A 14,380-nucleotide genomic window follows, 5' to 3' on the forward strand; every position below is an offset into this window, starting at 1 on the left:
TGTACATCCGATTTTATTTAAATGTTTGTAAAGTTTACTTCATTATTCCGTACTAAAATTAATTTAAATAATCCTTATGATATATTCAAATAAGATATCATAAAATTTGTTTCGCATTCATGCATATAATGAAAAAAATAGCATCCAGTTGTTGCACATACAAATACACATCAAGCCCAAAATGTGTTTGCATCAAGTCAATTTCCTTACATTCTTAAAACACCTATGAATAAACCAACATTATTGAACATCATAGAAAGAGAATAACAACCTTTCCCAATTTCAAATATGAAATCATAATCTCCCATCATCTTCTACCTTATTTACCCTGCTCAAATACAAGTCACAGTCAATCATATTTAATTACCCTTCATTTGGTAAACAAACTCACTTGTCAGTAAAAACAGTAAAACTAAAACCCAAAAATTACCCTTTTTCCCCAATTCAACATCCTAGTCCATCCTCATTTACTCACCCCCATTCCTTCACACGTGTCATCCTCCTATTCGACCTTACCAAACCTTCCCACACAGCCACCCCACTCTATCACCCCCCTCAAAAATTCCCTTTTCACATTTTTCCAAAACCCCAAATGCTTCTCATCATAACATTCCCTGATCCCAATACTCACTCGATGGCCGCCACGTGTCCCTCCTTTTCCCACCCCTCCCTATTTCTACTCTCACAGTCTCACTCAACCCCAACAACCAAAGCTGTGAAACTCTCTCTTTTCATTCCTCTACATTGTGAAATCTTATTATCATCTTTTCCAATGGCAGCAACTGTTATGAAGTACGTGATCGTAATGTCAATTGCAGTCGCAATGGCGGGGGTGACAGTGGAATCAAAGGGCTCTTCGCCCGCACCGGTGGACTGCACGAGCGTAGTGCTGAGCATGTCGGATTGTCTTTCCTACGTAACGAATGGAAGTACAGTGAATAAACCTGAGGGGAACTGTTGTTCAGGGTTGAAATCAGTACTTAAAACAAATGCAGAATGTCTTTGTGAAGGGTTTAAGAGTAGTGCTCAATTCGGTGTCGTTTTGAATGTTACTAAAGCTGTTGGTCTTCCTGATGCTTGCCATGTTCATGCTCCTTCTGCTGCCAAATGTGGCTGTAAGTTTTTTTTTTTTTTTTTGGAAATAAATATAGTGAATATAGGATTTGTTTGGTATCGTTTGTGGTTTTCTGATTTTTTGTTTTTTGTTTTACAAAATCATATCATATATGTTATATAATAAATCAAAAATTTGTGAAACTTATTAAAATCATAATAATTTTGAAAACTGACAACAGAAAAGTGATTTTTTATTTTTTATTTTAATAAATACAGAAAACTGAAAAAAAAAAAAACAATTGTAATCTGATTTTGTTTTTGTAGTGGATATATCTCCAACTGGCGCTCCTTCTCCAGGTATTTATCTACTTCCGACGCTTCTGTTGTATTGCTTTCCGTCGCTTCTTTCTCTTGATTTATGTATTTTTATTTTTGGAAATGAGTAATTTTTGGAATTTTTGATTTTTGTGTTTTTTTTTAGGAGTATAAAAATACTTAAATTTTTTATGATAAAAAAAAAATAGAAAAAAGGGTTCATTTTAGCTTGAAATTTCAGCATGTTGTTTTTTTGCTTTATAAAAGTGGGGTTTTTTTCGTGATATTAAAAAAGTGGTATTTTAGACCTGGTTTTAGGGGCATCAATTTAGAAATGGGTTATTTGGTGGATAAATAATTTATTTTGTGTTCTCGAAGATTTCAAATAAAGAATTTGAAGTACTACGTAGTATTTTTGTTTGAATCTTTAGAATGTTTGTGGGATTTCTAATTTTTTAATTTGTTAAGGAATATTTTCCCTTGTTTCTAGGTTTTAGAATAATAAATTAATTTTGTTTTCATCTTTTAACTACCCATTTATTAGTTCTCAAATAGTTTATAATTTTTCCATTATTATTGCATAATTTAGTGAGCAACCAGTGTTTCTCTAATTCAACCGCTATAAATGACTCTAATTGTATTTCCCTAATTAATTGATTCATATCAATGGTTCTCTGCTATTGACTTATAATCATTATCACTGTTATAATTATATGATCCTTTGTTATTAACTTGTAATTGTTTTCATTGTTATACTTGAAGCTGGTGTGGTTACTCCGGCGGGTGCTCCATCGGGCGCTTCAATCGCTCCGGCAGCAGCAATGGGTCCAGGAGGCAACATAGTATCACCTGCAATGTCACCAAGCAGCCTAAATGGTGCATCCTCTGCTACAGGCATCTCAGCAAAATTGAGTGTTGTTGGTTTAGCAGCATTAGGAGCATTTTTATCAAGTTTTTAAGGGGTTTAAAGAAGAGAATAATTTTGCATAGTAGTAGTAGCATATTTGGAGGGTACTTTGGTTAAAGATTATTATTCTGTTTTACATTTGTTGACCCACATTTTTATTTTTATTTTTAATTTGGTTTTGTGGTGGTGAGGAATTGGAATTGATTGTGGAGGAGACGTTTATATATTCTTATTGTTAGATTTCGGGGAAACTCCTCCATTTGGAATATGTATCATTGATCAATATATATAGAGTTTTACAAATATCGTAAACCTAGTATGAAAAGGATATAAAATATATACAATTATTATCCTAATCTGCGACAAATATTATCATAATTATAATATCTATCACACCCTCACAGTCATAGCTGGAGGAGATAGTACGCTAAGACTGGATCTAAAATCCAAAAATAAATCCCGTGGTAAGCCTTTTGTGAAAATGTGCGCAAACTGATATCTAGAAGGAACATGTAAAACCCGAACTTCTCCCATTGTTCGAACAAAATGGATATCCATCTCCACATGTTTGGTGCGTTGGTGTTGTACCGGGTTGCCAGAAAGATAGATAACACTGATATTACCACAATAAATAATATTAGCATGTCGAAGGGGGCAATGTAACTCAAGTAAAAAATTAAGGAGCCAACATGCCTCAAAGACAACATTAGCGACGCCTCGATATTTTGCTGCTGCACTCGATTTAGATAATGTATGCTGACGCTTAGATGACCAAGAAACGAGGTTGTTCCCAAGAAAGCAGCAATAACCCGATGTGGAACGACGGGTATCGGGACAACCTCCCCAGTCAGCGTCAGTGTAAGTAATCAAACGATGAAAAACAGAAAAATATAAATGTAAGCCATGATCAATGGTACCTTGAACATAACGCGGAATGTGTTTCAATGCATCATAATGAGATTCCCGGGGATTATGCATAAAAAGACACTCTTGTTGTACCGCATAGGCAATATCTGGCCTAATGAAGGTGAGATACTAAAGAGCACCTACTAAACTGCGATATAAAGTAGGATCCCGGAATGGTGGTCCTGCATCTGCACTAAGTTTGGACTTAATGTCAACCGGAGTAGCTGCAGCCTTACAAGAGCCCATACCTGCACACTCTAAATCTCTTGTGCATACTTTTCCTGCGAAAGTAGCAAATAAGAGGGTGTACGGGTCATCGCAATCCCTAAAAAGAAACTCAGAGGCCCAAAATCAGTCATAGGGAACTCGGTTTGTAACCGAGATATGATCCCTGCTCGCAACCTGTCAGATGAGGTAGCTAATATAATATCATCAACATAGAGAAGCAAATATTCCATATCATCACCTTGTCGAAAATTAAAAAGAGAATTGTCACTTTTGGTAATGACAAAACCCAATTTAATCAAAAAGTTCGCAAACCGCTGGTACCAAGCTCTAGGAGCTTGTTTCAAGCCATAGAGAGCCTTTCAGAGCCGGCAAACATAAGAGGGTACACGCTGATCAACAAACCCTGGGGGTTGATGCATATACACGGTTTCCTGTAAATCACCATGTAAAAAGGCATTTTTGACATTTAATTGATGAAGACCACTTTTTAGCCATAGCTAAACTGAGAATTGTACGAATAATGGTCAGTTTAACTACCGGACTGAAGGTCTCATCACAATCCACACCAACTTCCTGCGATCTGCCATCACAAACAAGACGAGCTTTGTACCTTTCAAGGTCACCATTAGACTTGAATTTATGTTTGAAAAGCCACATACAATTAACAATATTCACCCCCGTAGGACTAGGTACCAATTCCCAAGTCCCTATTTTAATTAAAGCACTATACTCATCATGCATCGCCGCATTCCAATCATGGTCAATTAAAGCTTGTTTATAAGACTTTGGAAGAGGTGATTTGTGAAGAGGTGGACCCGAAGGTTGAACAATGAGGTTGCAATATTTCGAGTTAGGCTTAAATATACCCCGTTGACTACGGGTGATGGGAGGGGACGGAGGGGGAGGCCGAGTAGGCTGCAAAGGTGGTATGCCCCTTAAAGGGGGTGGAGTATATGTGGGATTAAGGTGTGGCAGGCCTGTTGGGTGAGTTGGGCTAGTTTGAAGGGTGACAGGTGGGCTGCCATGTGATATAAGGTGGGCTGGTGGGCTGCCAGGTGAAGATGGCTGATTTGTTGGGCTCGCAGGGGAGATGTGTGAGGTGTGTGGGTTGCCAGAAGGAGAGATGTTGGGGGTAGGCAGTGGGCTCCGCGGATGGGCTACGGGAGAGAGCCCTGGGCCGCCGCCTTCCTGCGGTACGGACTGGGTTGGGGTGTTTGGTTTCATAGTGTCCAAGACTACGCGGAATGAAACCCTCCCAAAATCCACACACAAATTAAATAACTAAACATGCATATTAATTAACAATCACATAATTAATTAACAATTAGAAAGACAATTATACCCTTGATGCGTGCTTCGCTCCTTTTAGAGCTTGAACTTGAGAGCGTAGAGCTTCGCAAATGCGCAAGCCTCCAACAGCTCTAACCCTCGAGACCCGACCCGAACGGCCCCTACCCCGAAATTTAGTCGGGGCTAGACCAAAAGAACTTAGAATACTAGAACGAAAGTGTTCTCGCTTGTGAAGATCCTTTCAAGTTCACATCTCAAGTGTCTCTTCCCAATGCCAAATGATTGGTATTTATAGGAAAGGGAGCCCTTAAATTCCAATCTCCCATCAATGTGGGAGAGTTGGTAAAATGCACTTATTCAATTTAATTTAATTCAAAAATCAAATTATAAAGCAAATAAATCAACAAACAACAATTCTCAAGTGACGAGCAAGGGGTTAAGTGAGGACCACAAGGGGGGACCACCCTCCCCTTGCTCCCCAAGCAACCCACACACAAACCGGCTCCCACATGCACAAGCCAATGCACGCGCGCCAGCTGGTGTTTCCAGCTTTGGGCGCCAAGGCTGCCTAGCTGACGGCCTGGCCCCTTGGCTAGGCCTGCTAGCTGGGCTCTATGCGTGTATGCAGCCCAGCACGCAACACGCACAGCTCGCAGCCCACGCACGCATTTCCCGCAGCCCACGCACGCACAGCGTGCCGCTGCTGCTACTGCGATCCTTGTGCTAGGTGCAGCCAAGCACTACGCTACGTCGCACACATTGGCCTTTGCACCAACCCGTGTATTTCCCATGCACAACCAGCAGGCCACCCACGCTATGCAAGCTGCTGCTGCTGTTGCGTTTCTTATGCTAGGCAGCGCCTAGCTGCTGCGATGCTTGCGGGCTGTTGAGTGCGAAGCACTACCATGCTAGCACGCCTACCGCGCCAGCGATGCTGGCCATGCCGCACCAGCCAGCTAGCCAGCGATGCTAGGCTTGCGATGCTAGCACGCATGCGCTGCTAGCAAGCTCGGCATGGTGCGTTTGCCTTGGCTAGCTATAGTGCCCTTGGCCCTCGGATTGCTCGGGGAATTCCGAGGCTAGGGGTATATTTGTAACTTGTTGTTTTCTAGATTTCTCGTCTCGTCGATTCATAAATTCGAATTGACTTTCGACGCTTGGTTTCGACGCTCTAAGCTCGATATTTGACGTCTTTGTTCGTAATACTCTAATGACTCATTTAATCCTTCGGATTAATTTTTCGTTTTGGTTCGGTTACTCAATTGGGTGTGACCCGAAGGATTCAGTCAAGATTAAGCTGTAATATTAATTATGCATTGATATTACTTATCGGAAGTGGCCTCCAGCTAGGCATTCCGATCACTTAACTTCACTGAATAATTAGCTTTCTAATAATTCCGAACCCTCTATCGGAATAATACACTTATTCGAAGGACACCATTCCTTTTATGGGGCTCCTTGGCGCAAAAATAAGTGTGTAAGGATGGGGGATTGGTCCTCAATGCCCAAAAAATTGTAGTCCTTTAGAGGATGTTTTTCAATGTTCCTATATGGAAAAGTGAGTTCATCAAAGGTTACATGACGGGAAATAATGACCTTTTTAGTAGTGAGATCTAGACACTTATACCCACGATGATTGGAAGGGTAACCCAAAAAGACACAAGGTGTAGAGCGTGGAGCAAGTTTGTAACGCCCATTAGCCGACAAATTTGGGAAACATAGACAACCAAAAACCCGAAGAAGATCATAAGATGGGTTTTAACGAAAAAGAGCTTGAGCCGGGGTTGAGTTCTTAAGAGTCTTAGTGAGTAAGATGTTAAGAAGATATGTGGTGATCTTAAGAGCATGCGACCAAAAGGACGGAGGCAAAGAGGCATGGAAGAGAAGAGTGCGTTTGACATTGTTGATAGTGTGGATCATGCGCTCGGCTTTCCCATTCTGGGAAGAGTTGTGAGGACAAGAGAATCTAAACACCTAGCCATTAGCATTAATTTTTTTTTTTAAAACGGATCGTTGTCAAACTCACGACTATGATCACTTTGGAAGGATTTAATTGGGTGTTCAAATTGAGTTTTGACATATTGTTTATAAATAAGAAAGCTTTGGAAGGCTTGGGATTTTGAGGCTAAAGGAATAGTCCACACATAATGGGTAAGATCATCAAGTACAACCAAATAATATTTGTGCCCATTAATACTACGAATAGGAGAGGTCTACAAATCAGCATGAATAATATCAAAGCACAATAAGAGTTATTATTGGAATCATAAAAAGGAAATCTAACATGTTTCCCTATTTGACAAGAATTGCAAAATTTGGAGTCATATTACAATCAATTAAACTATTGCTCCTAAGAAACTGTAAAGAGGAAGCCCCAGGGTGTCTTAAGTGGTCATGCCAAGTGGAAGAAGCGTATGGTGAGAGATGTGGCTAGACAAGTGCTTGGTGAGTTGTCGGTGACTGGATAAAGGTCTCCGGAACTATTACATCTCGTTATTACCCTCCTCGTGCGAAGATCCTTCACAGAAAAACCATTAGGGTCAAATTCAATAGAAACCGAATTATCAAAGGTAAATTTATGAACTGATATGAGATTTTTAATGATATGTGGGGCAAGGAGGACATCTTTTAAGGTAAGGGATTTATGAGGGAGGGTGGTGTGACCATAACCAGTAATTAGAATACGATGACCATTTCCACTAAAATATGATTATTTGTGCTTAAATTAAAAAGGGGCAAGAGATTACCAAAATTATGAGTCATATGAGATGTTGCTCTAGAGTCCATGTACCACTCGTTTTCCGGATTTGAAAGGGACATTGATGAGTAGGCACTCTGAGCTCCGCAGGAGTCATATAGGTGTACCGTATTGAGGTTGGCCGATGGTATAAGCCTGTTGAGGATATGATCCACGACCTGGGCCTGTAGAGGGCCGGTTGTGATAGGGCCCGTTAGTTGGAAAAGGGGCAGGAGGTACGGCCCAGCCTTGTTGAGGCCAATAGTACTGTTGTGAACTGGGCCAAGGTTGCTGCTGGGCCCAATTTTGGCCATTAGGAGTCACTTGTTGCTGTTGCCATTGTTGTTGTTGCATATTTTGTTGCTAACCTTGAGGGCTGCCACGGCTAGGAGCACCATGTCCATGACCCTTGCCTCGCCCCTTTCCGCCATCGCGGTTTCGTCCACCGCCACCAACGCCTCTGCCGGCACCTGCGGCAGGTTGTTGCTGTTGCGTGGAGTCGGAGTTGAGCGATGATTGTTATTGGGCTACAAACGAAGCCGGAGCTGGAGCAGAGTCCGTATTTCGGCGAGTATCTTCAAGTAGGAGCCAAAACCGAGCATTGTTAAAAGACGAAAAGGGATCCAATTGAGCAATCATAGTTGCGACCGTGTCAAAAATCGATCTTAGTGAGGCCTGCAATAAGACGGAGTACCAATTTTTGATCTGAAACTGGCTGATCAACATTGGCGAGTTGATCGGAGACGCTTTTTAGGCTGATCTGAAACTGGCTGATCAACAGTAAGCTGTGACGTTTGGGAAATCATCAAGATGAAGAGAATTAAATTGATTCTCGAGATACACCGCCCTTGTACTCTTGTTATCTTGAAAGATGTCTTTGAGACGATTCCAAGTCTCTTGAGCAGTATATTTCCGTGAAAGGATAGTTTGAAGAAGATCAACCGAGATTGTACCATAGATCCATTGTTTCACGATTGCGTTTAGTCTCTTCCATAAAGCATCGGAAACTTCAGTTGGACGTGGGGTATCTCGGTTGATGTGATCAAGAACATTATACGCACAAACATGATTCTCGAATAATTTGACCCAATTTGAGTATTAGACATTCTCATAATCTAAAGTGAAGAGAATTACGTTTTGGATATTTGTAACCGTGAGGGCCGGATGGAACTAACTGGACGGGGGAGGAGGGTGCGGTGGAGGGGTAGCATCACCTTCTTTGGCCATGGAAGCTATAACAAAAAAAGAAAGCGGAAGCAGAAAAAATGGTGAAAAGAATTGATTGAATTATCCTAGGATTGAAACCTGTGTTGGGATACCATATTAGATTTCTAGAAAACTCCTCCATCTGGAGTGTGTACCATTGATCAATATATATAGAGTTTTACAAATATCGTAAACCTAGTACGATAAGGACACAAAATATATACAATTATTATCCTAATCTGCGACAAATATTATCATAACTATAATATCCATCACTTATGTTTCCAGACTTTTGTTTGTAGTTCTTGATTATAATTTCTTTATCTCCGAGACTCTGACTGCTGAGCTTATAATGTACGGATTATGTTGATGATATTATTATACTTTGTATGTTGTTAATTACTCGTATAATTATTAAGGAGTATTAAAAAATTTAAATGCCAAACGAAAATATACTTTGTAATACATTCTTGTTTTTTACTTGTAAGAGATTTAAAGCAAGCATTTTGAGGGAGTTATTAGATGATGTAAGTAGATAAATGAATCCTATAGGTCTAGTTTTTAGTTTTTACATATACTCGTACAGTCGTAGTCTTAAAGCCCAAACGTAATTATTTTTTGGAAAAATTAATTCTAATAATCCCACCTTTAACCGGTTCGCTGCTAATAATCCCACCTTTGGGGGGTATTCTCTCATATGTTCCCTTATGACCGGTAACTTGTTGTTTGGGTAAGGTTTTTTTTTTTATTATTTATTTATTTTTTTTAAAAAAAAAAATTCCTTGGCCACGCATCAGTGCATCATCCCCCCTTCCCCAACCACCAGTCCCTCTTCATTTCAATCCACCATCACCAACTACAGCAATTAACCCAATTCATCCCCTCATACCACGCAATCCCTTTGGCTTCGCTGCTCCTTGCTGACTCACTAACAGCCACGCCACCAGCATCCTTTTCTCCAGCAAGCCACCACCCGCGCAATTCAGCCATCTCACAATCCCTGCACTCCAATCCGCCACCAATCAACAGCAATTCGACCTCCAAATCATTGCAATCCGGCCACTCACAATCATTGCAATCAGCAATTCGGCCACCAACAACTTCAATTGATGCTCCAATTTGAAGACCCAAGATGTGCCCTTGTTGGGGTGGGGATTTTCGTGGTGGGGAGGGCTGGGGTGGCGTTTTTAAGGGGTTAGGCAAGGTTGAGGTTGGGCGTTTTGGGGTGTGGGAAGGCTGAAATGAATCGATTTGGGGTGAGGATAGGTTGGGGTGAGGTGTTTCGAGGGTGTGGGTGTCTAGGATAGGCTGTTTTAGGGGTGGGCGTGGCTGGGGTTTTGTGTTTCAGTGGTGGGGGTGGTTGGGGCGGGTTGTTTCAGGGATGGGCATGGCTGGCTCTAGTGTTTCAGGATCGTGGGTGGGAGTGGCTGGTTGTAGGGGGAGGGGTGGGTTGCCTAGCCGGGAAAAATGGAGGAAGGAGGGGAAAACGATAAGGAAGAAGGAAAGGGAAAAAAAATTTATTTTTAATTTGTTTAAAAAAAATAAATATATAAAAAATACTTCGACGAATCACAAGGTGACACGTGACATGTTAACCCATTATACTGGTTACTAACAGGTTAGGGACCATTTGCAGAGAATGCCCCCTAAAGGAGGGATTATTAGATAATAATCAAAAGGTGGGATTACTAGTAGCAAACTGGCCAAAGGTGGGATTATTAGAATCAATTTTTCCTTTTTTTAATTTGATGAAGTTATTCGTTTATTTTCTCTTATCACTTTTAGAAGTGAATTAAAATAAAATGGATTGTTTAGGGTGAGTCTTTCACTAATTTCCTTATCTATCAATACACTATTACATTTTATTTTTGAAACTTAGAGCAAGATTAGCCCTAGGTATTAAGACTATACATGATATCAGCAAATCACCATAAAATTGTCTTAAGACAAGACTTCATAAAACTTATGCAGTTATGAAACTTAGTCTTAACAAAATTTTAAATGGAGTCTTGAAAATTCAAGACTCAACTTAAGACTCATTTTATTACTCTATACACTGTAATTTGCCTATATACGTATACCAAAGCACACCGTATTGATGAAAGATAATTAATTATCAACTTTTGTTTTTTTCTTTTTTCCTTAAAAATATTGTCATAAACATTATTTGGTTTAAAATAATTGAAAAAAAATGTAGAGTTTTGCAATTGATTGTTGTATTTATTTATATTTATAAAATTGTTTTTTCTATTTTAATATAAAGTATCCTATTATTTGCTATCTACTATTATATTTTAATCTAAATTACTCTTTTATTTGTTATTATTTTTACCAACAAATTTAAATTATAAAAAAAATGTAAATTATACGATTACGATATTATGTATATCACAATATCCATGTAATTTCATTATTAAATATCATATATAGAAAGGAAAAAAAAATACATATATTTAAGAAATCTTAAATGAGTCTGAGGAATGAAGATCTAAATATAGTTGAAATCTTAAAGAATCTTAACATAATTGAAAAATATTAAAAATTATAAAATTCTAATGTGGCATGGAAAAAAAATTGTTAAGACAAGTTGGGCTAATTTTGCTCTTATCTCCTTTCTTGGTTGAGGTTACAGTGTTTAGGCTCACCCTAAACAATCCAGTTTATAGCATTACTTTTAGTATAGAATTCATGAGTGGACATGATAGTTACTAATGCCTACCCCCTAGTGTAGGTAAATATACCTACACCCCCTCCCCCACCAATTTACCTTCCAGCCAAATAAAGTCTCTCTCTCAAAAAAAAAAAAAAGATTATATATAGGAAAATCCGTCGACTTTAAAAATCGTGAGGGTAAACACCATTTTTATCTTCTAAAAAGCTTCATTTTATGGTTTCCCTCTCCAAAAAGCTTCATTTTCTCTCTCTATTTTTTTTTATCATATCCATTTTCTATCTCCAAAAACCTTCATCCTCAATTTTCTCTCTCTTAAAACCTTCATACTTTCCATCGTAGAAGTTTAATCATCATCTACTCATGTCATCTCATGGAAGCTTCATTGTTGACGCAAATCATTAATGAGGTACTAATTTCTCTTTCCTTTTTTCATTTCAACGATTTGATATAATTGTCAAATGATGATTTAATTACTCTAATTTTTTTCCCCAAATTGATTGTCAAATCATAGAAAAAAATCTTAATATATTGGTTGAATTATATTAATGTTTGATGTACTCTTGTGTAAAATTAGTTTATAGTGTGTTATTATATTATATAATCGTTGGACATAAATAATTCTAAACAGAGTGTTGTTGTCCCATTTTTCTGGATAGTTTGATCTATTTCGTCATATTATTGAAATGTAAATTAGTATAGTGTGGAAAATAATTGTTGAAAAATGTTCACTTTCGTTTTGATAGATGTTCATTAGTGTATTAGTAAATGATCATTAACAAATTAATAGATGAGCATTATATTTCTGATAAATGTTCATATTATTGTCATCTTCATCTCTAAAATTAAAGATTTTGAGTGAGGGTTGGTGACTTCCTGTACTTTTTTGTGGAAATAAGTGATTATTATAATTATAGTTGAATTATGTTATTGTTTGATATTCCCTAATTTTGTGTCAGTGCGTGATTTTATATTATTAAATTGTTGGCCTAAAATTTTGAAAATTGTGTACAATTTGTTCTAGTTCTTATGATTATTATGACTAATAATGGAAATTTCTTTTTCATATTTTTCAATATGTTCTAGCTCAATCTTTGGTAAATGTTCATTTTCATTTTGATAAATATTCATTATGATATTAGTATATGATCATTCTGATGAGTCTATTTTATATATTTAATATTCCCCGTCCCATGGTCATATTGTGCTTATTTGAGCTCTACGGAGCTATTTTTATTACTAATATACGTTTTCTAGTGTTTTTGTAGAGTTTGTATTATTTTGTAGGAATTTGAAGATTTATGATAATTCCCGAGCTTATTAACCACTACGAAGACATTTGAGTCGGATCGTATATGACCAAATATTTAAGCCTAAGGCCGAATTAGAGAAATTGAGTTCGGTGATTAAGGGCTCGATTAGAGAAGAGATAGGTCCAAAGCAACAAATTATAATATGAATTAACGGGCCAAGAAAAGCCTAAGATACAAATCCAAGCTTACAAGAGATTGTTGGGCGTGAAGCTGACGGGCCCAAACAGGTGGCCCAGTTCCAGGCTGTTGCTATGTGATGTTGTTGCTGATTTGGGCTTTATTTGGGTCGGTTTTCATTGTTTAGGTTTAGGGGAGTAGTACTTTTAGTGGGATTAGGAGTTGGCAGCAAAACTCTTCTTTTCTTATAAAAGGGAATAGTAATAGTATTAAGGAGGGGACCTCTTTACGTAGTAGTTGGAGATTAGTTTTAGTTTTAGCTTTTGTTTTGTTTTGTTTTCTTTTTCTTATCAAGTTTTATTATTATTACTTAGTTTTAATATTATTTCTTTGTTTTCTCTTTGGTTTAATTATTTTCATATTAGTTTATAATTATTGTTTTAATCATGCTTTCTTTATATGCTTTGATTAGTTTAGATTTAAATATATGTGAGTAGTTATTTCTAGGGTTGTGGGGATCCATAAATAATATGAAGGGGTAATTATTATTGTTGATTGTTATTGTTTTAGATTAATTTCCTATTGATTGATTTACTACTATGCAATTAGATTAAGCCTGGTTTAATTGTATGAGTTATGCAATATTGATTCGAGATTCGAGAGATGAGAATTGATGTTTAGGCTTAGTTTCAATAGGCAGATTAATTTATAAATGGTTAAGTAAAGATTCGAGAGATGCGATTTAATACCGGTAGATTAGTTCTGTGATTGTAATACGTAGCGAAAGCCCTTTATGATCTGATTAATTGATGCATTGATAATTGATTGTTGTGTTTTACCCTGGAATATTATTTATTGGTGAACCATACCCTAGGCCTTTTATTATTGATTTTCTCCTTTAGTTTAATTATTTTCCATTAGATTAATTCTCATTAAAGAACAATTTGGTTACTTGATAATTTAGATTATATTAATTGATTAGGAATAAAAATACTTGTTTCCCTGTGGATTCGACCCTACTTCCCTATCTATTTTAGTTAGTAGTTTTAGGAATTACTTTTGATTAGGTAATACGACTTTAGCCTGTCACATTCACATTCTTACCTTTGATCTACTAGGGTTCTGTCTTCAGAGAATACTACCCTAGTTTTGTTTATGATCATTCACATATTAACGAATGTTTAATGGGATTTAAACAAATGTTCATTTGAATTTGAATAATACATATATGTTCATTCTTATATTGAAGATATCCACATAGATTGTAATAATACATGTCAACTTCATATTGAATTAATATATGCTCATGAGCGTCATTTGAATATTATAGTGCATAAATTTTAACTCTAATATGGATAGATGTTTATTCGAATATTGATACATAAATGTTCATTTGGATATGTGTATATTCATACATATATTAATGTATGCTTATTCACATATTAAAAAAATGTTCAAAAATAAATCACATATTGTTCATTCATCATAGGCCTTTGATGATTCTATTTTAAAATATAATATAATCTTATGGTATTTCATCCACATATAATATCAATACATATTAAGTTGTATTTTGACATATTGAATTATTAATTAATGGTCATTTATACATTAATAGATATATTCATTAAAAT

General features: G+C 37.1%; 2 protein-coding genes across 3 annotated transcripts; one reads left to right on the forward strand and one right to left on the reverse strand.

Moving 5' to 3' along the window:
• The first annotated feature begins 599 nt into the window (after positions 1-599).
• On the forward strand, positions 600-2,590 carry LOC110716857 (non-specific lipid-transfer protein-like protein At5g64080). 2 transcript variants are annotated; one of them, XM_021895504.1, is made up of 3 exons: positions 614-1,115; positions 1,381-1,413; positions 2,134-2,590. In XM_021895504.1, exons 1-3 carry the CDS (start codon positions 635-637, stop codon positions 2,328-2,330), a joined length of 711 nt encoding a protein of 236 aa, XP_021751196.1. In that variant the 5' UTR covers positions 614-634; the 3' UTR covers positions 2,331-2,590. The 2 variants fall into 2 exon arrangements, with proteins under 2 accessions (XP_021751197.1, XP_021751196.1); XM_021895505.1 differs by lacking the exon at positions 1,381-1,413 and having other exon boundaries at positions 600-1,115.
• A 723-nt stretch (positions 2,591-3,313) lies between these two features.
• LOC110716901 lies at positions 3,314-4,153 on the reverse strand. The gene is made up of 3 exons (XM_021895554.1): positions 3,950-4,153; positions 3,815-3,843; positions 3,314-3,509 (listed from the first exon to the last, which is right to left on the reverse strand). Exons 1-3 carry the CDS (start codon positions 4,151-4,153, stop codon positions 3,314-3,316), a joined length of 429 nt encoding a protein of 142 aa, XP_021751246.1.
• Between the last annotated feature and the right edge of the window lie 10,227 nt (positions 4,154-14,380).

The sequence above is a fragment of the Chenopodium quinoa genome, unplaced genomic scaffold, assembly GCF_001683475.1.
Source record: "Chenopodium quinoa cultivar QQ74 unplaced genomic scaffold, ASM168347v1, whole genome shotgun sequence".
In the NCBI taxonomy this organism is placed as follows: Eukaryota; Viridiplantae; Streptophyta; class Magnoliopsida; order Caryophyllales; family Amaranthaceae; genus Chenopodium; species Chenopodium quinoa.